We start from the raw sequence: 23784 nt of genomic DNA on the forward strand, positions 1-23784 counted from the left end.
ACCACTCCATCCATCCCTGTACACATCTATCTATCTATCTATCTATCTATCTATCTATCTATCTCCACAAACCTCCTCTTTCTCTCTCTTTCTCTCTCTCCTCCCCCCACCCCGCTACCCTCTCCGTAGCCCTGGAGCAAACCGCAGCGTCCCTGGAGGGAGCCTTTTCCCCTGTAAACAGCTGGGCTGAGGCCAGAGAGGAAGCAAGGGGGGCCCGGGTCTCTGGCTGCCCTTCCGCTCCCTGGGCAGGGGTAAGCCTGGTGTGGGGTCAGGCCAGGGAAAATGCCCCCGTCCCCCCCCCCCACATGAGGCAGCCACGTTGAGGAGAGAAGCTGCTTCACCTCTGGGCAAAGCAGTCAGTTGCCAAGGCGAGGGGCTTGGGGGGGGCGAAGGGCCAATCCTGGCCCGCCCCACCCACTCCCCAGCCTGCCATTCGGCTGCAGGGGGCACAATGCTGAGGCAGCCTGGCCGCGGGCGGGATGTGGCACTGCTGAGCCCGGCTCCGCCCAGCCCCTGCCAGCCCAGGGGGAGGCGCTGCTGAGGCCGGCGACGGTGCGCTCCATATCAGTCTATGACAATATGCTAATGAGTGTGAATATAATGTAACTGGAATATGCTTCATGCAAAAGGTCTCCTGTAAAGTATCATTACAAAGCTTATAATCTACGGCGTGCGGTCACCCTATTTGTATGAATGTATCACTCTTGTATCTGAAACTAGAAATACAAAATATAACTCCGAGGGCCTATTGTAATTATGCAAAGTGGGGGCCATTAATGGTGGTTTGGAATCTTGCTGGCTCCCATCAGCCGGGACAATCGGTTGTAAATGGCTCTGTTTTACTTGCAAGCCTTCCCGGGAGTCAGGCCTTGATGAATGGAGGCTTGGGGGTCTCGCAGGACATGTGACCATGTCCCTGGTACTGGAATCCATCTCAAACCTGGTGGGGACCCAGAGAGACAAAGATTCCCGCCTTGTTGCCAAAGCTGTATAAGCGCGTGGAACAGAACAAAGGAGGCGGCAGTCATGAGAAATCCTCTAGCTACCACCTGAGCTGGAACAAGGACTGTACCGGGGAAAGGATCGGGCCCAGACTAGGAAGGAGTCTAGTCTGTGAAAGAAGCTTATTGCACCATCTCTGAGGGTGCGATTTCATCTGTAATCAGTTTCATAATGTATTAGTCTTAGACTTGCGTGGTTTTGTTTTATTTTCCTTGGCAACTTACTTTGTTCTGTCTGTTACTACTTGGAACCACTTAAATCCTTAATCCATCCTATACTTAATTAAATCACTTTTGCTTATTAATTGACACAGAGTAAGTAATTAACACTGGCGGAGGGGGGGAACAGCTGTGCATATCTCTCTATCAGTGTTATAGAGGGTGGACAATTTATGAGTTTACCCTGTATAAGCTTTATACAAAGTAAAAGATTTATTTGGGGCTTGGATCCCATTGGGAACTGAGTATCTGGGTGCTGGAGACAGGAGCACCTGCTAAGTTGTTTTTAGTTACGGTCTGCAGCTTTGGGGGATGTGGTTCAGACCTGGCTCTGTGTTGCAGCAGGCTAGCATGTCTGGCTCCACAAGGCAGGGCACTGAAGTCCCAAGCTGGCAGGGAAAACAGGCCCAGAGGTAGTTTCAGTAGATCAGGTGGCAGCTCCCGAGGGGGTTTCTGTGACCCAACCCGTCACAAGGCCGACTCTGGGTGACCCTGACCAAGGCTGGGAGACCCCCTGGCTCTGCACTTGTTGCCCTGCTTGTTGTCCTGCTTGTTGTCTGCCCTGCTGCTGGCCCCGTCCTGGGGGCTCCTTGCCATCATTGGCTTCTGGGTCCCAGCACAGCCCCCTGGGGCCTGGACTGGAGGCGCCCAGTCCGCGGGGGCTGGGGCGGGCGGTGAGTGGGGTGAGGGGACTGGCCTGGGGCAGGGCAGCGCTGGGCTCCCAGGCACAGGGACGGATCAGGACGTCCAGGAATAACCCTGCGCCGTGTTTACACTGTGCATGACCCCGACCCTTCGCATTAACGTCACATCAGCCTTTGCCTCCGGCATTTCTCAGAGCCGCGCGGCCTCCCAGGGGAACAGCCCTGCTTTCCCTAGCCATTCCCATGCCAGCCCCGCTCCCCGCGGGACCGGAAGGGAGCAGCCCTCTGGAAACGTGCCACAGCACCATCTCCTGCAAGGGGCGCCCCCCCAGAGGCCAAGCTTGTGGGGCGGATTCACTCTGGGGCGGGTGTCCCCAAAGGAGTCCAGGGGTCTCAGCCCATCCCTCCTTTCCCAGCAGCCGAGCCTTTGACCCCCCCCCCCCATCAGCGTCTCCCAGTGCCTGGGTGATTCTTCCCCCAGCCCAGGTGGGGGTATGACACTCACCCCACCCCTCACTGTTGGGCTGGGCCGTGGGGCGGATGCAGCCAGAGGGGCAGCCTGGCACCAGACCCAGCTGGGCTGGATGAGTGGCCAGTGGCAGAGCAGAGGCTGCAAAAGCTCCAAGCTGCCCCTGCTGGGCATGTCCCCATCTCCTGACCGGAGTTTTCTCCATCCGTGTGTCTCCCTCCCTCCGGTGTCAGCCTGGGGACTTGGGGTCTGGAGCCAAGTGCGAGATCCTGTGGGTGGGGGGTCCCCAGGGACAGACAGACAGAGCTTCATCCCCTCCCAGCTAGGGGACACAAATTCCAGTGATGGGGCACTGGGCAGATGAGCCTCAGACTAAGAGGCGAAAGTCCCTGGCTCTGCTGCTGACTTGGGCCAGTTCCGTCATCGCCTGGTGCCTCAGTTTCCCCATCTTGGCAATGACACCGACCCACCTCCATTAAACACCTGCACTCCCGGGGGGAAAAGACCCAGGGTGGAGGGTTGTTAAGGGATGTACAATATTGACCCCACCCCCCAAACTGCTGGGCTGTGACAAGGGAGGCAGGACCCAGCCACGCAGGGCTGTGATCAGAGATTTCAAAGCTGGCCTCTCCCTCCTGGCCCGAGTGACCGGTGCAGGGCCAGGACAGCCCGGGTTAAACGTGTCACACGGGCCCAGGCAGGTCGGACACGTGTCATTGGCACTACTCATTTGGGGTGCCCGGCTTCCCTGCTCGTGGGTAATGGGGTCAGCTGATGCTCATCCACCAACAGGGAGATTCCGCCCCACCAGTGTCTGTGGCTGGGGCACCTTTCATGTGTGTCCCCAAGCCCCTCTGAGAGGTGAGTAGGTGTCATATCCCCATTACATAGGTGGGGGCAAGGTGCAGAGGGGACAAATGAAGAGATCAAAGTCCACAGAAGAGCAAGGAATAGCACCCAGGAGTCCTGATTCCCCTGTCTCACCCCTGGACCCACTCCCCTCCCAGAGCTGGGGGCAGAACCCAAGAGCCCTGGCTCCAGCTCCCCCCCCAACCACTAGACCCCACTCCTCTCCCAGAGCTCGGGTCAGAACCCAGGAGTCCTGGCTCCAGCCCCCCACTTCTCTAACCACTAGACCCCACTCCTCTCCCAGAGCTGGGGACAGAACCCAGGAGTCCTGGCTCCAGCCCCCACTTCTCTAACCACTAGACCCCACTCCTCTCCCAGAGCTGGGGACAGAACCCAGGAGTCCTGGCTCCAGCCCCCACTTCTCTAACCACTAGACTCCACCTACAGTGACCAGACAGCAAGTGTGAAAAATCGGAACAGGGTGTGGGGGGGGTAATAGGAGCCTATATAAAGAAAAGACCCAAATATCGGGACTGTCTCTATAAAATTGGGACATCTGGTCACCCTAACCCCACTCCCCTCCCAGAGCTGGGGACAGAACCCAGGAGTCCTGGCTCCAGCCCCCCCTCCTCCAACCACTAGACCCCACTCCCCTCCCAGAGCCAGAACCAGAACCCAGGAGTCCTAGCCCTTGCCCCCCCCCAACCACTAGACCCCACTCCTCTCCCAGAGCTTGGGACAGAACCCAGGAGTCCTGGTGCCCACCCCTCCCCCATGCTATGCTCTCGGCTACACTGACGTAGCGCTGGTAAGCGATTGGCTGCCTCCTTGACTCCCTGGGCTGTGGCACCTGCCTTGGCGCTAGGGGCAGCAAACTGCCCCAGCCAGTCCTGGGCGACGTGGGGCTTAGACCCCAGCAGGAGCTACAGGTGTCACGGGCGGGGTGGGGGTGGCTGAACTCAGTGGGCCTTGCCTGACCCCTGGCTAGTGCGGGTCCCCCTGGCCTGGGCCCTGCCCTGGGGAAGGGGCCACAGCTCCATCCACGTGCAGGTTCTGCTGCCAGCCTGCTCTGCGCTCACCTCGTCCTGCTGGGCCCGCCTGGGTGCTGGGCAGGAGATGCCCCGTCCCTCTCCCCTGCTTGTGCCCTCCCAGCTGGCACCAAAAGCTGCCCTGGCACAAGTGGGAGCCACGCCTGTGCCAGCTGGGCCCTGCCTGTCCTTGAGCCTGCTCAGCCCCCTCCTTATCTCCCCTGCTCCAAGTGCCCTTTCCTGGCCATCCCAGCTGGAGCCCCCAAGCCTCCCCCCCAGCGCTGCCCCCTCCTCACTCAGCTCCCTGACTGGGGGATCGGGCCTGTCCCTGCCCCCTCCTCTCCTTCCGCGGCTGTGGGGGCACCAGGGTACCCAGCCAGCTCCTCCCTGCCCTCGTGCATGAGGCCACGGCATCTCCCAAAGCTGGCGTTCCCTAGTGACTGGGGCACTCCACCGCCCCATCCCGTCTGAAACCGTCACCCGCGCCCTCCGCCCAGCCCGTGTGCACGGCCCCAGCCCATCCCCAAGCTGGCCACGGCCTGGCACAGCCCTCCCCTCCCTGTCTTCCCCCCAGCAGGTCCCGGCCCCACAGCTCCAGAGCAACCCCACTTCAGGCCTCTCCATGCCAGGCGCTTGCCCAGGGTGAGTTGAGTGACCAAGCGAGGGCCTGAGTGGCTGGTGGGCTGAGATCCCCCCAGCCCCGACTGTCGCTGTGATGGGCTATTATGGACTGGTGCTGATTGAGGGGGTCCAATCTCCCTCCCCTCCCCCCGGTGCCGCGCTGGGTCTCCTGGGATGTGGACACAGGATTCGTTTCTAAAGGCAGCAGCAGCCTGGGAGCCTTCCCGGCTCCACACGGGCAAAGAGAGCCCTCCGTGTTTGCTGGGACGGCAGAGACGCGGCCACTGAGCATGAGGGGCTGGGAAAACAGCCCAGAATTGATCTAATTACAGGTGTTAATTAGGTGTGTTACGAGCCAGCCAGTGGCTCCACCCAAAATCAGGGCCCCATCGCTGCACAGACCTGGAGCCAGAGCCAGCCCCGGGCGGCCGAGCCCGAGAGGAAGTGACTTACTCCCCCGTCACGGCGCCCTCTGCTAGACCACCCTGCCTCTTTCAAACCCAGCCCACCCAGCCCGCGCGGTGCAGCGGAGGCAGCTCATCTTCATGGGTCCTGCGCCGTGGCAGCTCCAGCAGCCTCCTGCCTGCAGCTGCACTGGCACTGGGGAGGCAGGGCTGTGGTAACACCACAGGACAGTCACATGTGCATTCAGTCACAGCCAAGTGCACAGTCACACCCACTCACACAGTCACATGTACTCATTCGCACTGGGCTCGTGCTTCCACAGAGACTTCACTTTTGTTCTTTCTTGTCCAGTTGCTAAAATAAAAGTTGTTCGGGCTGAATGTTGAAGGTTGCTCATTGTGTGTGGGGAAAACGTAGCAAACCCTGCTCTGCCCAAGCACTCATGAACGAACACACACACACACCCACACACACCCCACCCTCTCAGCAAGAGCTATGGGCCTCTCACTACAAAGGGTCCCTCGCAGAGCCAAGCCCAGCCCAGGGGGCACCTTGGCAGGAGAGGGGGTGGTCCAGTGATATGCCAATAGAACTCCTAGGTTCTATTCCTGGCCATGGAAGGGAAGTGGGGCCTAATGGTTAAGGGAGGCAGGACTCCTGGGTTCCCTTTCCCTGCTCAGTGAGTTTAGGGCAAATCACTCTCCCTCTCTGTAACAGGGGGAGAATGATCTTCACCCCTCTTTGCATTGAGATCTTTGGCTCCCGGCTCCGCAGACGCTGGGGCAAGGCGACAAGGTGGGCGAGGTCCCATCTGTGACTGGGCCAGCGTCTGCAGGTGACATAAGCTCCTGAGCCACACAGAGCTTGGCTCTCCCCAGCAGGAGCTGGCTCCAGTAAAAGCTATGACCTGCCCCACCTTGTCTCTCGGATGCCCTGGGACCGACACAGCTGCACCACCGCTGCAGGCGATTCTCGCTGGAGGCATATTCAGCTAACGTCACGGAGCCCCAGGATCGGGGCTACACCCCAGCTTTGGAATAGCCTTTTGCAGGAACTCATCAGTGGGTCAGGCCCCCGCCCCCCGGGGGTCTCACGTCCTCCAGGGCCGGCCACGCAGCCTCCCAGCCGCCGAGACTGAACCACTGAGCTCCAGCCCTCCTGCCGCCCAGCTCTGGGGGCCACGTGTTAAAAGGATGTTGCAAAATGGTTGAGGGGGCAGAAAAGAGCCACAAAACTGATTCAAAGGCTGGAGAAATGGCCGCCAGGCCGGGCCAGACCCAGCTCAGCCTGCTCAGCGGACCCAAGGAACGGTTCAGAGGGGACGATCCCAGTGTCTAAGCACCTTTCAGGGGAGAACACACAGGTGAGACTGGGATCTTCAATCTGCCGGAGACAGGCAGGAAGCGAGCCCAGGGCTGGGAGCTGTAGCCGGACACTTTCCAGCTGGGATTAAGGCCTAAACTTTCACCAGGGAGGGGGATTATCTGGTGGGACAAACTCCTGCGCAGAAGTGGAGGCTCCATCTCCTGGCTGCCTTTGAGGAAGAGGCTTCAGCCAAACACACTGACTGGGCTCTGACTAACAGAGCGGCCGGGTGAGATGCGTTGCCCTGCGTTATTACACAGGGCGTCAGACTATGATCTAATGGTCCCTTCTGGCCTGAAACTCTAAGAATCTATGTAGGCAGCTGCACCTCGGCACTGGGCGAGGGGTCCATGTCTGAGCGGCCCCTGCGCCCCACCCCAGAGGTGGCTGCATTTCAGCGGCAGGCGAGGGGTCCCTGTGTATAACATGGCCTGTCCATTGGTCTGTGGTGCGTTGGGATCCCAGCCGCTGACATGCAGTTGATCTTCATGCTGGGGCTATCTGCGCCGTCCAACTGCACACGGCAGGCGATGACCCAGCAGCTCGGGCCGTTTCCTTGCCAAGTGTCGGCTCTGTATCCGTGCGCCGCACTGCCCGGGGGCTGCCAGAGCCCAGCAAGTGTCACAGCAGCTGCATCCAGGAATTGAGCTCGCTGATGCAATCATGCCCTTAAGGGGGCAATGCTGCGTGCCCGGCCACCTGCAGCACGGCTCTTCCTCCTGTTCGCTGGCCTCTGGCCTGGGGAGCAGCCGGGCAGGATCCGGCCCAGAAGCTGCAGCCTGGGCTGGGCGCTGAGTGAGCCAGAGACAGCAGGTCCCAGCCCCCCCTCCAATGTCCCTCTGCCCCCGCTGCAGCCCCCACCCCAGCCTAACCACCCATCCCAGCACCAAACTGCTCCCTTCTCTCTTCACCCCATCAGCTGCCCCTCCCCACCAGCAACCATCCACTGCCAGCCCCATAGCCCACCACAGCCCCCACCCCACTGCCCCACTTCCTCTCCTCCCCACCTCATCAGCTCCCCCTCCAGCAACCATCCACTGCCAGCCCCATAGCCTGCCGCAGCCCCAACCTCACTGCCCCACTTCCTCTCCTCCCCACCTCATCAGCTCCCCCTCCAGCAACCATCCACTGCCAGCCCCATAGCCTGCCGCAGCCCCCACCCCACTGCCCCACTTCCTCTCCTCCCCACCTCATCAGCTCCCCCTCCAGCAACCATCCACTGCCAGCCCCATAGCCCTCCTCAGCCCCCACCCCACTGCCCCACTTCCTCTCCTCCCCACCTCATCAGCTCCCCCTCCAGCAACCATCCACTGCCAGCCCCATAGCCCACCACAGCCCCCTTCCCCACCCCACTCCCCAGCCAGACTCTTCCTCCAGACCAACCCTTCAGTCCCTCTCCACCACCCGCCCCCAGGCAACCATCCACTCTCCAGCCCCATAGCTCATCCCTACAGGTGCAACCCATCCCCTCCCCATTTCCACCCCCAATACCCCAGCCTCCTCCTCCCCAGCCCCAGGGCGAGGAGTCATCCCCCCTGGAACCAGCCACACCTTCCAAAAGAAGGGAGGCGCGGCGAGACGTGGCAGAAAGCGTCCCACTACAGTCACGGAGGAAAAGGACAGTGCAGTGGTAGGGCTGGCACCGCGGAGATCTGCGTTCGAGTCCTGACTCTGCCTTGCCCGGGAAAAGGGGAGGGCAGCGAACTCCCAGCCGCCGTCCTCAGAGTTTGAGTCCCCGAGGGCGGTGCCGCTTTGCATTCACCCTTGATCCGGGCTCGTGTGTAGACGGGCCCCGAGCGAGGCTGTAAACTAATCACCATAGAGACAGACCCCAGGCCCGAAAAATCCCCCCTGCGCGCTTCTGCTGGAGCCCCGACGTGTTTATTTGCTCGTGAGAAGGAGCCCAGCGAGCAGCGGCTGCTTAGCAAGCGCCCTTCGCTCCCAGGGGCTGGGCTAGGAGCAGCCTCCCGCTCTCGGCCTTTTGGGGGGGGCGCTAGACATCCCGACGCGAAGGCCCCCAGAGGGACCCCAGGCAGGGCAGTAATGCAACAGCGGGATCAAACAACCGCGACGCAAGAACGAGGGGCGCCAGGCTCCCAGCGCCGGGGCACTGTCTACGCTGGCGCTTTCCAGCGCTGAAACTTGCTGCGCTCCGGGGGTGTTTGTTCACAGCCCTGAAGGAGTAAAGGTGTTGAATGGCCAGTGCAGACAAGCCCTGAGTCAGCCCCGCAGAGCCGGGATACCCAGGCGCTCCGGAGCCAATCGTTAGCCACGGAAATGCAGCCACCTCTGAGGTGGAACACAACGGCTGGGTGACACCACACGGCAGGGTGGGAAAGGAAGCAAAGGCCGGGCCCGGATCCAACCTGGCGGCCTGTCATCCCCTTTGGGGTTTGGCTGGAGGTGGGTCCCCTCCGCGCTCAGCGCCACTGGATCCCTACTGACCCCCAGGGGTTAGACCACAGCCCCCTGCTGAGCTCCCCTCCCTGCCTGCAGCGCCCCCTGCTGAGCCACCACCCCTGCCTGCAGCGCCCCCTGCTGAGCCCCCATCCCCCTCCCTGCCTGCAGCGCCCCTGCTGAGCCCGCCCCCTTCCTGCAGCGCCCCTGCTGAGCCCCCCTCCCCGTCCCTGCAACACAGCGCCCCCTGCTGAGCCCACCCGGCTCCCTGCAGCCCAGCGCCCCCCGCTGAGCCCACCCGGCTCCCTGCAGCCCAGCGCCCCCTGCTGATCCCCCGCCCCCTCCCTGCAGCCCAGCGCCCCCGCCCCGCTGCGCTGAAGCGCCCCCTGGCCCCTGTTAGCCCCTGACTGAGTCACCGAGGGGGAAGGGGGGGCAGGGGGCAAACCCTAGGCCGCTCCCGACCCCACCCAACCCCCTGCCCCCACCCTGGGAGCAGATGCCACCTTAAGAGGCCGGGAGCGCCCCTGGCCTGCTGTCCCCAGCAGCGCCCCCCGGGCTCAGGGCGCGGCGCGGGCAGCCTGTGGTGGGACCCACTTTCCAGCGCTCGCTCGCCACTAACTTTGCTCTTTCTCTCCCCCACCAGCTGCCCCTTTACGAGGTTCTCCGGGAACCCGGAGGCGGCGGGGCGGGGCTGTGCCGGGGGGCCGGAGGGGCCTGCTGGCGGGAGAGCGAGCTGGGGATGTAGCCCGGGGCTCCGGAAGGGGGCTTCGTAGTGAAGGGGGCTCTGAGGTGTATGTAGGGGGGGCTGGGGGGGTGCAGGGTGAGGGGGCGCTGGGGGGTACATGTGGGGCTGGGGTGGTGCATGGGGGCTGGGGTGGTGCATCAGGAGGACGCTGGGGTACATGGGGCGCTGGGCTGGTGCAGGGAGGAGCGCCGGGTGATGCATGGGGCGCTGGGGTACACGGGGGCTGGGGTGGTGCAGGGGCGCTGGGGGTACACGGGGGCCGGGGTGGTGCAGGAGGAGCGCCGGGTGATGCATGGGGCGCTGGGGGTAGATGGGGGCTGGGGTGGTGCAGGGGCGCTGGGGGTAGATGGGGCTGGGGTGGGGGCTGGGGTGGTGCAGGGGCGGTGGGGGTACATGGGGGCGCTGGGGTGGTGTAGGGAGGAGCGCCGGGGTGATGCATGTGGCGCTGGGGTACACGGGGCTGGGGTGGTGCAGGAGGCGCTGGGGTAGATGGGGGCTGGGGTGGTGCAGGGGCGCTGGGGGTACACGGGGGCTGGGGTGGTGCAGGGGCGCTGGGGTGCAGGGGCCGGGGTGATGCATGGGGCGCTGGGGGTACACGGGGGCTGGGGTGGTGCAGGGGCGCTGGGGTACATGGGGGCTGGGGCGGTGCAGGGGAGGGCGCCGGGTGGTGCAGGGGGTACACGGGGCGCTGGGGTGGTGCAGGGGAGGACGGCCGGGGTGATGCATGTGGCGCTGGGGGTACACGAGGGGCTGGGGTGGTGCAGGGGGCGCTGGGGTGGCTGGGGGCTGGGGTGGTGCAGGGGCGCTGGGGTACAAGGGGCCGGGGTGATGCATGGGGCGCTGGGGTGAATAACCCTCCCCGATTCCCCCTTGCTGGCGGCTGGGGCGGGAGCGCAGGTCCGGTTCTGGAGCTGGACCCTCCCTCTGGAACGTCCTTGGTTCCTGTCTCTGCCCATCGCCCCCCCCAGCCCGGAGCCCGCGGCTCAGCCCAGCCCCAGCGTCAGACGCTGCCGGGCTCCGGTCCGGGCTGCAGGCAGAGCGCGCCCCCGGGGGCAGAGACGCCGGGCCGGGCCGCAGCTCCCCCGGGATGGGCCCGGGAAGCCGGTGGCTGCTGGGCGCCGCCCTGCTGTGCCAGGTAAGGGCTGCGGGGAGGGCCCGGCGCGCCTGCAGCCCTGGGTGGACGGGGCGCCCGGCCAGGCACCGCGCCCGGCCCGGCTGGGGAGCGGAGCGGGGCTGCAGCGCCCTGCCCCGGGCCGGTTTGTGGCCGGCTCTCCCCGCTTCCTGCCAGCTGCTGGGTCCGGGGAGGGGGGAGCGGCTGCCGCGGCCTTTCCCAGCCTGGCCAAGTGCTCGGCTCACCCGGCACCTGCTGCCCCGCGGCGGGGGGGGGCTGGCGCGGCCGGGGCTCGGAGCCGGGCCGGGTCTGAGCCCGCTGGAGACGGGGCGGGCCCGGTTTGAAGTGGGCGCGGTTCCTCGGGTACATGGAGCTGAGGCCCCTCCGCCTGGGGGCGCCCCCGATGCTCCTGTCCCGCCGCGCTGCTGAGCCAGGCCCTGCGCGGGGGTCGCGCCCAGCCCGGCTCTGAGGGACACGGCCCCGCAGGCAGCGGAGCTCTTCCCGCAGCCTGCTGCAGCCCCCCGGATCCAGCCCCCTCCCCGCAGCCTGATCCAGCCCCCCCCCCCGGATCCAGCCCCCTCCCCAGCCTGCTCCAGCCCCCTCCCCGCAGCCTGCTCCAGCCCCTCCCGCAGCCTGCTGCAGCCCCCAGATCCAGCCCCTCCCCGCAGCCTGATCCAGCCCCGGATCCAGCCCCTCCCCGCAGCCTGCTGCAGCCCCCTCCCCGCAGCCTGCTGCAGCCCCCCGGGTCCAGCCCGCTCCCCGCAGTCTGTTCCAGCCCCTACGGATCCAGCCCGCTCCCCGCAGACTGAGCCAGCCCCTCCGATCCAGCTTCCCGCCGCAGCCTGCTCCAGCCGCCCGGCTTGTGGCGCGTCCCGCCCCCGGGTTCGGGGCCCATGGGCCTCATACGGGGCTCCCCGCTCCAGCTACATCGGCCCCGGCCCCGCCGGCGCCCCCGTGTCCCCCCTTTCCTGCGCCCGGCGCTGGCCTTGAGCCCCCACTCCCGAAGGTGCGGGGCGTGTGTGACACCCCCAACCCCAGTGTCCTGCGGGTTCAGGTGAGCGGCTCCCCGCTCCCACCCTGAGTCCGGGCTCTGGGGCACATGCTCATAAGCGCCCCCCCCCCCCACCGCAGCCCGGCTGCCTTTAAACCTGCGTCCCCGCCCCCCTGCGAGCCACCGGGATGCTTCGGATACTCAGGACCACCCCCCCTTCTTAGGGTGACCAGATGCCCCGATTTTATAGGGACAGTCCTGAATTTTGGGTCTCTTATAAAGGCTCCTATTACCCCCCACCCCATCCCGATTTTTCACATGTGCTGTCTGGCACCCTACCCCGTCTGGGTTATAGCACCGCCAGTCCTCTCCCCACCCCCACCACCACCCCTCCAGCTAGGCGGATGAGATTGGCACATTGAGATCATTAAAGCTTCCCTGGCCGTGAGGGGTGAGGGAAGGTGTGTGGGGGAGGGGGAGAGGTGAGTATGGGGGAGGGATGGTATTGGGGAGGAGGTTGTATGTATGGGAGGGTGGGGAGGAGTGGGTGGTGGGATGGGGTGTGTGTGAGGGGGAGAGGTGAGTGTGGGGGTGGTATCGGGGAGGGGGAGGTTTTATGTATGGGAGGGTGGGGTGTTTGTAAGGGGAGGGTCAGTGGGTGGGGTGGGGTGAGTGGTGTGTGGGGGGTGTTTGTGAGGGGGAGGGTGGTGTGGTGTGAGGGGGGAGGGAGTGGGTGGTGTGGGGGGGTAGCAGGTAGTCCCAGTCTTCTGCCCCATTCCCACTCTGCTAATCCCCCCGCCCCGATTCTTCCTCACTTCTTGTCCTAACCTGTTGCTGCCACCCCGGATCCCAGAGGTGGCTGCTCTTCGTGTAGGAATCGGCCCCTCTGGGAAGAGGTGACTGGGGCCACCTGGTCTGGGGTTAGAACCCAGGACCCCAAGTCAGGAGGTTCCGGGTCTACCCGCTGCTCTGGGTGACCCCAAGGCCCCAGGCTGGGCACCCACCTGCTCTCATGGAGCTGGGGCGCCCTCTGGTGGCTGACTGGGAACAGCAGGCTCCCGAGTTTTCACCATGACCCCTCTGGGTGCTGCCCCCTTGGCCTCTCCCCTCGCCCAGGCCTTCTCTGCTGCTGCAGCTCGCTCTGCTGGTGAGAGAGCCTGGGGCTGCAGCTGGAAGGGGTGGGGTGGAAGCCATACAAGCCGGGACCCCCCCCATCCCATGACAGGCGGGAGGTAAGGGACCAGCCGCCTTAACTCTGACCCCTGGGGCACCATCTAGTGATGGAGAGGGGCAGACCTCTGCTTGCCCCCTCCAGAGCCGGAAGGTGGGAAAACTAGGGGGTGAAGGTGGAGGAGGGACAGGGGCTAGAGCAGTGGTTCCCAAACTGGGGTTTGTGAACCCTGGGGGGTTCGGAAAATGTTACAGGGGATTCTTGGGAAAAAAATCCCTAACGCCGGCCAGAGCTGTCCCTAGGGACCCCGGGCAGCAGGGGGCCAGCAGCCCGGAGCCCCTGGACTTCCAAGAGCGAAGCAGATCAAAGCAAGCATCTCTGTCACACTGAGGAGATTGAAACTTCAAGACTCATAAGAAATGGAAAGGGAGGGGGATATTTTTTTGCTGTTTTTAAAATGCAATAGGCAGCTAGGATTGTTTCTTAAATTATTAGGAAGAACGAGTTGAAGCTTTGTTGTAAGGTGCGTTGTTTGCCTGGACTGCTCAAGACCCGAATGCTTGTGTAGGGGGAACTCTGAGTGGGCTTCTTAAATCCCTTCCTGCTGTTTCACATCGGATGCTCCTTGATGAAACCTAGGAGCCTTGTCTTAGACCAGGCTTATTCCAAGTGCTACAAGCTAGGAAAGTGAGAGCTTGGAAGAGTGGTGCCGTTTTCATAATGTAATAAATCTACTGGCATGATACATAATAATTACTAATAAATAGTGTGTAATAAACATGTCATAACAAATATTATCGTTCCAAGATCGCGGCTTTTATAATTTATACTCATGTGAAGGAGAAAAATCCCTGGAAATATTCATTTTTAGCAGAGGGTTCACGAGACTTGGCTGTGATTGGGGGGGGGCTAGGGGCTGGGGCCGAGCTGGGGGCCAGAGCTGGGGTGGCTGTGGTGCTGGTGGGGACCTATGGCTGGGGCGAGGGGGGCAGGGACTGGGGGTGGCTGTGGTGGGGAGCTAGGGCTGGGGCGATGGGGGCAGGGACTGGGGGTGGCTGTGGTGGGGAGCTAGGGCTGGGGCGATGGGGGCAGGGACTGGGGGGCCGGAGCTGGGGGCGGCTGGGAGGGGCAGGAATAGGGGTCCTTGAGGGGGCTGGTTTCTAACGGGTCTCTTGTGTTTCAGGTGGTGCCGCTGCTGGGCCAGACAGCAGCAGGTGAGTGTCCCGCCCCCTCGGCTGTAGCTGTTGGCTCCCACCTGGTCCCAGCTCTGCTGCCCCCCGCACTCAGAGTGCCCTGGGAAGGGGCAGCAGGGCTGGGGCAGCAGAGGGGATGGCGGAGAAAGAGCTGTGAGAGGTTTTGGGAGGGCAGGGGACTCAGGGCCCAGGGTGGGGGTGAGAAGGGGCAGGGGTGGGGGCTGGAGGAGGAGAGGATAGTGGTGGTGGTTTTTGTGGAGGGGCTGGGGTGGAGGAGGACTGGGCAGGGGGGGTTTGAGGAGGGGCTGGGAGTGAGGGGTGGAGGAGGACAGGGCAGTGGTGGGGGTTTTGAGGAGGGGCTGGGGTGAGAGGTGGGGAGGACAGGGCAGTGGTGGGGGTTGAGGATGGGTTGGGGTGGGGAGGATAGGGCAGTGCTGGGGTTTTGAGGACGGTCTGGGAGAGGACAGGGCAGTGGTGGGGGTTTTGAGGAGGGGCTGGGGTGAGAGGTGGGGAGGACAGGGCAGTGGTGGGGTTGAGGACGGGTTGGGGGTGGGGAGGACAGGGCAGTGGTGGGGTTTGAGGAGGGGCTGGGGTGAGAGGTGGGGAGGACAGGGCAGTGGTGGTGGGGTTGAGGACGGGTTGGGGGTGGGGAGGACAGGGCAGTGGTGGGGGTTTTGAGGAGGGGCTGGGGTGAGAGGTGGGGAGGACAGGACAGTGGTGGGGGTTGAGGACAGGTTGGGGTGGGGAGGACAGGGCAGTGGTGGTGGGGTTTGAGGAGGGGCTGGGGGTGAGAGGTGGGGAGGACAGGGCAGTGGTGGGGTTGAGGATGGGTTGGGGTGGGGAGGACAGGGCAGTGGGGTTGAGGAGGGCTGGGGGTGAGAGGTGGGGAGGACAGGGCAGTGGTGGTGGGGTTGAGGACAGGTTGGGGGTGGGGAGGATAGGGCAGTGCTGGGGTTTGGAGGATGGTCTGGGAGAGGACAGGGCAGTGCTGGGGGTTTTGAGGAGGGGCTGGGGGTGGTGGAGGACAGGGCAGTGCTGGGGGGTTTTGAGGACGGGTTGGGGGTGGGGGAGGACAGGGCAGTGCTGGGGGGTTTTGAGGAGGGGCTGGGGGTGGTGGAGGACAGGGCAGTGCTGGGGTTTTGAGGAGGGGCAGGGGGAGGACAGGGCAGTGGGGGGGTTGGGGAGGGGCTGAGCACAAGCGGGCGGTGGAAGAGGGGCCCTGTGGCTCAGCAGGGAAAGGTCGAGTTGCAGCCCAGTTCTGGTCGCTCTCCTCTCCCCCGCTCCCCACAGTGGTCCCCTTCGAGGAGGTGTGGAGCCGCAGTTACTGCCGTGCCCTGGAGACCCTGGTGGACGTGCTGGGCGAGTTCCCCCACGAGGCTGAGCATGTGTTCAAGCCGTCCTGTGTCCCGCTGCGGCGCTGCGCTGGCTGCTGCGGCGACGAGGACCTGGAGTGTGTCGCCGTGGAGACCCGCCCCGTGGCCATGCAGGTGGGTCCGGGGGTGGGGGGCGCTCTGACCCCTGGGCTCTGGCCCTGTCCTGTGTGGGGCTGTGGCTGGCAAATGGCCCCCTGTGCTCCTGCCCTGGCTCCCCCGGCCACCATAAAATCAGGACATCTGGCCACCCTAGGCCCATCTAGCCCGGTATCCCGCCTCCTGCGGTGGCTGGTCCCAGCTGCCTTAGAGCCCCCTGGTGGTTAACTCTGGAATAATCTGGCCGGGGCTGGAGGGCGGGGGCGGCTCGTCCTCTGACCCCGTGGAGGGTAACCGGCTGTTCCCTGGGCCAGAGACACGTCTGGCCAGCTCTGGCTCCCGCTCGGCTCTTGGCCTGGCTGAGACCTTGTGGCGGTGAGTCCTACAGGCTGCTGGTGCCCTGGGATGGTACAGTATGTACTATATTATGGTGGGGCCTAGGGGCCGCGGGCAGACTGCGCGTCCAGGCTGCATCCCGTGGGGCAGGGGAGCATTTCCCCCACCGGCTCCCTGTCTCCTGCCCCCTGGGCACTGGCTTCCCTCCCATTTGGCCAGCTGGTAGCCCCCCAGCCTGGTCAGTACTTGGCCTTGCTGCTGCCTGGGAGAACTGAGCGTGGCCAGCGGAGCAGTGGCCCAGGGGGGTGGCATGAGGCGTGCTGGGTGCCAGGGTACCAATGAGCTGCATCCTCCCGCCAGGTCGTCCGCCTCAGCCCGATCCAGGGGAAGAGTCAGCAGGAAGAGATGAGGTTCACCGAGCACAGCCGCTGCGCATGCAGGTAGGGGGGCCACGGCCGGCACATGCAGGTGTGTGGGGGGGGACACAGCCAGCGCGTGCAGGTGAGGGGGGGCACGGCCAGCCTGTGCAGGTGAGGGAGGCACAGCCAGTGCATGCAGGTTGGGGGGGGGGACAGCCAGCGTATGCAGGTGGGAGGGATGGCCGGCACCTGCAGATGGGGGGGCATGGCCATCGCATGCAGGTGTGTGTGGGGGTAAGGTCGGCACCTGCAGGTGTGGGGGGTACGGCCGGTGCATGCAGGGGAGTACAGCTGGTGCATGCAGGTGTGTGGGGGTATGGCTGGTGCGTGCAGGTGGGGTACAGCTGGAGCATGCAGGTGTGTGTGGGGTACAGCCGGTGCGTGCAGGTGTGGGGTACAGCTGGTGCATGCAGGTGTGTGTGGGGGTATGGCCGGCGCGTGCAGGTGGGGTACAGCTGGCGCATGCAGGTGTGTGGGGTACAGCCGGTGCATGCAGGTGTGTGGGGTATGGCCGGGCGTGCAGGTGCGGGGTACAGCTGGAGCATGCAGGTGTGTGTGTGGGGTACAGCCGGTGCGTGCAGGTGGGGTACAGCCGGTGCATGCAGGTGTGTGTGGGGTATGGCGGCGCGTGCAGGTGGGGTACAGCCGGTGCGTGCAGGTGGGGGTACAGCCAGTGCATGCAGGTGTGTGTGGGGTACGGCCAGTGCATGCAGGTGGGGTACAGCCGGTGCGTGCAGGTGTGTGGGGTACGGCCGGTGCGTGCAGGTGTGTGGGGGGGTACGGCCGGCACGTGCAGGTGGGGGGGTATGGCTGGTGCATGCAGGTGTGGGGGGCATGGCCAGATCATGTTGGTGTGTGGGGGGGCCTGTGGCCGGGTACAGGCATAGGTGGAACACAGGTAGATGGCGGGGGTGGGTGGGTGTGCAGCTTGTGAGGGGTTGGGGCACGTGGCTGTTGCATGCTTTGAGCAGGAGGTTGGACTAGGTGACCCCCTGAGGTCTCTTCCAACCCTGATATTCTCTGATCCTATGTCTAGGGGAGGGGATAGTGTGGCCAGAGGGGGACAGTGGCTGTGTGGGGGGAGGGGGCCGGTACATGTGCTGGGGGTGGGTTGTGGCCAGTGCGGGGGATGCTGGCCTGTGGGTGTAGGGGGCAGCTGTGCTGCTCATTCAGCCCCCGCCAGGGACTCACTGTCGGTTCCCGGACTGGCCCTGAGCCCCACCAGAGCTCAGTCGGGGTCCCAGCCCCAGGACCCTGGGGGTGGGGGTTCCATACCTTGCACACCATCCCCCACAGCGAGACACGTCCTTGGCTGAGCTACTCCCCCCCCCCACCCCCTTACCAGTGTCTCTCTGCTTTCAGGCCTCGGAGGAAACGATTGAAAAGCGAGAGGTAGGTGCTGGCCTGGGGTGGGAGTGCCTGGGGGCAGGGGGGCTCCCTGGGGTGCAGGGGGTTTCTTGTGGGGGCTGGAGAGGGAAATGGGGGGCTCCCTGTGGTGCACAGGGTTCATTGAGTGAAGTGGGGGTGGTTCCCTGGGGTGCAGAGGGTTCCTTGGGGGGCTGGGGAGGGAAGCAGGGGGGACTGGGCTCTCTGGTGATGGGGAGGTTCCCTAGAAAGTTTGATGAATTGGGAAAGACCCCCAGCCACAATGCGGGGAGGGGAGAGATGGACAGACATGGTGAGGGAGGGTGAGTACAAGTCAGAAAGTAGGGGGGGGCGGGAAGAGATTCCTCCTCCCCCCACCCCCCGCTTTAGCATGGCCGGGGGCTCTGGCGCAGGGCTGGAGCCATGTCTGGGACCTCAAGGCTCTGGCTGGTGCCAATTGGTGCTGTGATCTGTACATTTGGTGCCACCCCCCCCCCCCGGGCCCTGAGTTCCCTGGGCTGGTGCCCAAAACCTGGGGGGTGGGGCATGGCAGAGCTGCAGGATGAGGGAAGGGAGCCCTTGGAGCAGGGCAGGGGGCCTGGGATGCAGAGAGTAACTCCCCCCACCTCTTCCAGAGACAGCAAGAGAGGTGCCAGGAGGAGACCTCGGGAGCCGGGCCCTGGGCCCCTCCCCACCCCCCTGTATGTACACACCAGGGCATGGGGGACAGAGGGGCTGGTGTGGGGGGCGATCGTGTGGGCAGGTGGGGGCACCTTACAATGCAGAGGCTGCTGGGAGTTGCGGGGAGGGGCAAAGACTGCTGTGGTCTCAGGGGGTTTGGGCTCCAGCCCCCTTGACCTTCGCCCACTCTCCCTCCCATGATGTCTGGCCAGGACAGGGGGACACCAGCCGAGGCGCCCAGCCGCTCTCCCTGGGCCCTGTGCTCTGGGGTGCTCCAGGGGAGTCCCAGCAGGCTCAGGAATCAGGGTGAGCAGATCAGGAGAGAGGGGGCTGTTTCTCCAATGGGGGTTGGGCACAGGGCCGTCTTTAAGCCGATTCCCCGGGAATTGCACCCCGTGCCGCCAAAGTGCTGCCGAAGCCCCGGACCGCCGCCGGGTAGTCCAATTGGGGTCCGCGGGTCATAAAGCCGGCCCTGGTCGGGCACAGCACAGGGGTGGATGGTGGGGGTGGGTGATGGACCCAGGGAGGCTCTGTCCTAGTCATGCTCCACCCTCCCTTCTCCCCTCCGGTCCGGTTCTGCTGCGTGAGGCCGTTGGCTGCGTTCCCTCCACAGGTGCCAGCCCCCGTCACAGAGGGAGCCGAGGAGCTGAGGCCACAGCCGAGGCCAAGACCTGGGGTGAAGGAACCGGTCCTGCCCCCAGGTGGGGGTCCAGGGTGCAGCCCCCAAAGCAGACTGGAGCTGGGACCGCCTCCAGCACCCAGTGAACGAGCCCACCTGCAGCACCCAGGCTGGGGGGCTGGTGACCCCACATGAAAGGGGCAAGGGGTGATGCCTCTAGGGCAGTGGGGGGAGGGGACTCATTCCAGGGGGTTCTGCCCGGGCGGCCAGGGGCTCCCAGGTTGATGTCAGGGGTAGGCAGGGGCTGAAGGCAGCTGGATGGGGAATTGAAGACCTGAACTTCTGGCAAAGGGAGCTTCAGGCCAGGTGCCCCAGGGCCAGGAGCGGATAGTGGGTAGATGGGGGTTTCCAGCAATGGGAGCCCAGGAGCCAGCCCCCTCCCCCCAGCTTCAGGAGCCTCCCCCCCCAGATAGGAACCAGGTCCCCCTGGATGGGAGCAGGAGCCGCCCGTAGCGAGATGTGAGCCAGTGAATTCCATGGGGCTGCGACGCCCAGCCTGGCCTCCCCTGTTCTGAGGCTGCAGATTGCTCATGTATAACCCATGCACAGATACTGAACCCACAATAAACCCCGTCTCCTCCCTGCCCTGTCGTGAGTGTCTCCTCGCCTGGCTGATGCCCCAGCCCTGCCGGTGCACAATGGAGGAGTAGCCCAGAGACCCCCAGAATGAGCACACCTGTGACACTGTGCCGGGGCCCTGCGAGTGGGTGATGTGACCCACAGCTCCTGGCAGCAGGCTGGGCGAGGGGAGAAGGTAGCGGCTCTGGCGTGGGGAGAAAGGTGGAGGCTGTTGGGGACTCAGTTTGGGTTGCTAGGTTGTGTTGGTACAGGTGTGGGTTCCCTGGTTTCACACCCTAAGAGCATTTCTTTTAAGCACCATCCATGTCAGGGGGCCGCCCCACCGACCAGCCCCCAGCTGTACAATCATGTGCTGCCCCCTAGCGTGATGAGCTCAGTGCTGGTGGGGGGGCCCTGCAGAGAGCACAGAGTGGCCTCAGTTTTGGGGTTCAAGCCCTTCCTGGTCTCCCCAAACCAGCTCCTGCCCCTGTGCCCTGAGAACCAGCAGGCCCAGCCCACCAGCCTCTGAGTCCCTGTGCCTGGCCCACGCAGATGGACGGGGCAGCTCGGACGGCTGTTCTGGTCCCAGCACCAGTCCACTGAGCCTGCTCCAACCCACCCCCTTCCACTGGCTAGCGGGGAGGATGCAGGGGGTGAGGGAAGGATCCTGTCCCCCCACTGCATGCTTCGCTCCAGAGGGAGGAAACCCAGGGGCTGAGCCGCAATGGAGCTGCGTTGTGCTGTGCCTGGGCTCCGGGGGCAGGGGGACGATTGGGGCATTTCGACCCGGCTGAAATGGTGCCTGGGGCTATGCAAGTGAGAGGGCACAGCTCCCGCGGGCGGCCCCTGGAACGGTGCAGCTGAGGCATGGATGGACTGACGGACAGACACACCTACCTCACCCTATGGCCGCCGGTACGATGCCACAGTCAGGCTGCTGCGGTAGCATTGCAGTGCAGACGCTTCCTCCACTGATGGAAGGGGTTTGTGCGTCGCTGGCGCTAGAGCAATAGACGAATCCTTTCCTTGGCCTAGCCATGGCTACCCGGGAGGTTTGTCACCCTAACTGTGGTGCTCGGGGCGTGACATTTTTCACAGGCCTGAGTGATTTAGGCCCCAGTCTAATTTTTCACTATAGACCAGGCCACATGGAGGGGGACAGAGGGAGGGACACGAGAGGATACACGCAGACAGAGAGAGCGACACACAGATAAATATATGCAGAGGGCCATGGAGGTGGACATGGACACAGCCGGAGGGATACACTCACACGGATGCACACAAAGGGACACGCACATGCGCACACCCCAAATGTACTGACCGTTACCGGCTCAGCACACACGGCTTGTGCTGTCGAAGGACAAGACAGGGACTTGGCTGGGCTGGTGGAGTTCGGAGGCAGGCGTGGCCCATGCAGTACAGGCCACGCCATGGGCTCTGGCTTGACCCCAGCACAGGCCTGGTGCTATGGCGCGATGCCACCTTGCTGGCCTCTCAGGGCTGGGCAGTTTGTGCTCAGAGCCATTTGCAGCCAATCAGCCTGAGAGTCTAGAGCAAGTTCGCCCCCAGCTCCCTGAATTTCACATGCTAGAGCAGAATGTCCCGTGTCAGCAGCTTTGCCTGTTTCTTTGGGGTACGCTCAGGTATTAGGGTTATTCTTCGGGGGGCAGGGGGAGGGTCTGTAATCCTATCAATGTACTGCCTGTGTCATGTGTGTTCTCATACAGAGCTCTACCCCCTGCTGCAAGTTCCTTCCCACCAGCGCTATCCTGCAGCACCTCAGTTCCCCAGGGCTGGGTTCCTCCAGCCCCAGAATGTTTCTCTCTCACACACACACCCACCATCTGAGAGCACCGCGTTAATCAGTGCTCCCAAGCTGACCCCTTACGTCCTTGAACTCAGCAGACTGGGTCAAACAGCACCTCCAAGCTGCCACCTTCATATGTCCCTGGTTCAGCACGTCTCTCTCCCCACTTTCACGTTACAATTGTTCTGGTAGTAAGTTCCCACTTGATGAGAAAACCCCACAGGATTTTTGGGCACGGCAGGGATCTTTTAGCTTAGGTACGAGGAGCATCGCTGCAGAGCGAACGAGGAAACCAAAAAAACACAGGCCGGGGAGGGAAGAGAGCGAGAGCTGGGTTCTCTCCACTCCATGAAGCTTGAATGGATCAGTGGTCCCAGGTGATGATGGTAGCTGAGGGTCCAGAGTGCTAGAGTCAGGCAGAGCCCCCCCCCCCCCCAGCATGATCAGTCAGGGGAAGATGAAGTCCCCATGGAACTGATGCAGCGTTTGGATCCAGGGATCAGAACACGTCCTTGAACCATTGTTGTTTCTCTACAAAAAATCCTACCCATGCTCAGGTGAGGACCCTAGATTTGTTTGTGTGTAGACAAGGGAGGATACCAAAGTTGTTTTGTTCAGGCTAGACAGGGGAGCTGATCATTCCTGGCTATGGGCAGGGTTCCTTCGAGGGAGCTCACAATGCAATTAGGGAGCTTCACTCTTTTGGAGCCCAATAAAGGATTTATTACTAGAATTGGTCTGATAACTACTAAAAACCATGGCCCCACTCCCTCTGCAGATGAGGGTGCGCCCCAGCCCAGACTATGGTGCCCCCCCATCCCCAAGCTCACCCTCCAGACCCCCCTCAAGACTACGATGGCACCACCCCTGCCCCATCTAGGGACCCCCATGCTCCCACCACAGGTGTTCACTCCTCGGGTGCTCCAGGGCTGGGGCACTCACTGGCAGCCAGTGAAAAAACTGGTGCTTATCACCTCCCGCACACCATCTCCTCCCCCACAGCACACACTCAGGGAAGGGGGTAGAATTGGGCAGCCAGGCCATCAGCTGCCAGGCTACAGCGTGTCGGCAATTGTCTGTGCCCAGGCAGCCAGCCAGCACTCACACCTGCCCACTAGGGGTCTCTGCAATGATCACACACCCTTGTCCCACCACCTAGATACTTGAGTAACACACAGGGGAAACTGAGGCATTCACACTATTCAAACAAAACATTAAAAACATTCCCACTTCGTCACACCCTCCCACCAGACAGACTAGGCCTGGCCGGGATGTCTCCCCTCTTCCCTCCCATCAGAGACCCCAGAACTGGCCGAGACGTTTCCCCCCTCCCTTCTCACCAGAGAGACCAGAACCGGCTGGGACGTCTCCCCCCTGCCCTCCCACCAGGGAGACCAGAACCAGGCGGGACGTTTCCCCCCTTGTCTCCCACCAGGGAGACCAGAACCAGGCGGGACGTTTCGCCCATCCCCTCCCACCAGAGAGATTGGGACTGGTCTCCCCCCACCAGAGGGACTGGCACTGTGAATGTGTACTAAAGTCCGGGGCTAAGGTGAGGGGGCTGCCCTGCCCCATTTCGTTGTGCCCCTGGCAGGAGCCACTAACCCCAGGGAGGCGAGGGCCTGGGTGATGGGCTGGTGATGCATCCCAGCCCAACGCCCTTTTGAAGAAATGGCACCTGACCCAGGCCCAGACCTTTTCAATATCCCCCCGAAGAGAGGGACGTTTAACAGAGCCACAGATAAACGATACAGACACAGCTATGGCCAGTCCAGGTGAGTCAGTGTCTCCACGGGATCTCATCTCCCCCTGCAGAACATGGCTGGGGGCACACAGGGCGTCCCTCTCGCCTCTTGCTGTCCTAGACCCAGCCCCACTGAGCAGAGGCCATTGTCAGGCTTCCTGCATTGAATCTGTGGCCCGCCCCTGGTGACAGCTCTGGCCCGTGTCCTGGTGTATGTTGTGCAGTGGCAGCACCCCCCGGGAACAAGCGATGGGTTTTTAGGCAGCCACTAACCCCAGGGAGGCGAGGGCCTGGATGATGGGCCTTCAGCCTGCCCCAGGCGCACTCCCCCACCATCCGGCATCTGCTCTGGGGTGACGGAGCCTTCTGCTGCCAGGTGCTCTCTCATCAGGGTTCAGCTTCATAAGCCAGGGCAGGGGGTGGGCCTGGCCATCCACGCAACAGTGGGCACAAACGCCCCATTGATAACCGTATCATGGGGAAGGGACCAAAGCCCCTAATTGTCGAAACAGGTAAA

At 63.5% G+C, this 23784-nt stretch overlaps 1 protein-coding gene across 1 annotated transcript; it reads left to right on the top strand.

The window, feature by feature from the left end:
- Positions 1–10752: 10752 nt before the first annotated feature.
- LOC120388700 (snake venom vascular endothelial growth factor toxin apiscin-like) lies at positions 10753–19742 on the top strand. Its single transcript, XM_039510722.1, has 7 exons — positions 10753–10878; positions 14200–14230; positions 15500–15696; positions 16375–16454; positions 17796–17825; positions 18434–18499; positions 19093–19742. Exons 1-7 carry the CDS (start codon positions 10831–10833, stop codon positions 19127–19129), a joined length of 489 nt encoding a protein of 162 aa, XP_039366656.1. The 5' UTR covers positions 10753–10830; the 3' UTR covers positions 19130–19742.
- Positions 19743–23784: the final 4042 nt, after the last annotated feature.

Source organism: Mauremys reevesii, linkage group 22, assembly GCF_016161935.1.
Source record: "Mauremys reevesii isolate NIE-2019 linkage group 22, ASM1616193v1, whole genome shotgun sequence".
Taxonomy (NCBI): Eukaryota; Metazoa; Chordata; order Testudines; family Geoemydidae; genus Mauremys; species Mauremys reevesii.

Excerpts from the sequence above, each read along its gene's own strand:
- LOC120388700 (XM_039510722.1), top strand. The coding sequence starts at position 10,831 with ATGGGCCCGGGAAGCCGGTGGCTGCTGGGCGCCGCCCTGCTGTGCCAG. Across the intron at positions 10,879-14,199 it reads GCGCCGCCCTGCTGTGCCAG|GTGGTGCCGCTGCTGGGCCA; the intron begins GTAAGGGCTGCG and ends CTTGTGTTTCAG. Across the intron at positions 15,697-16,374 it reads CCCGCCCCGTGGCCATGCAG|GTCGTCCGCCTCAGCCCGAT; the intron begins GTGGGTCCGGGG and ends TCCTCCCGCCAG.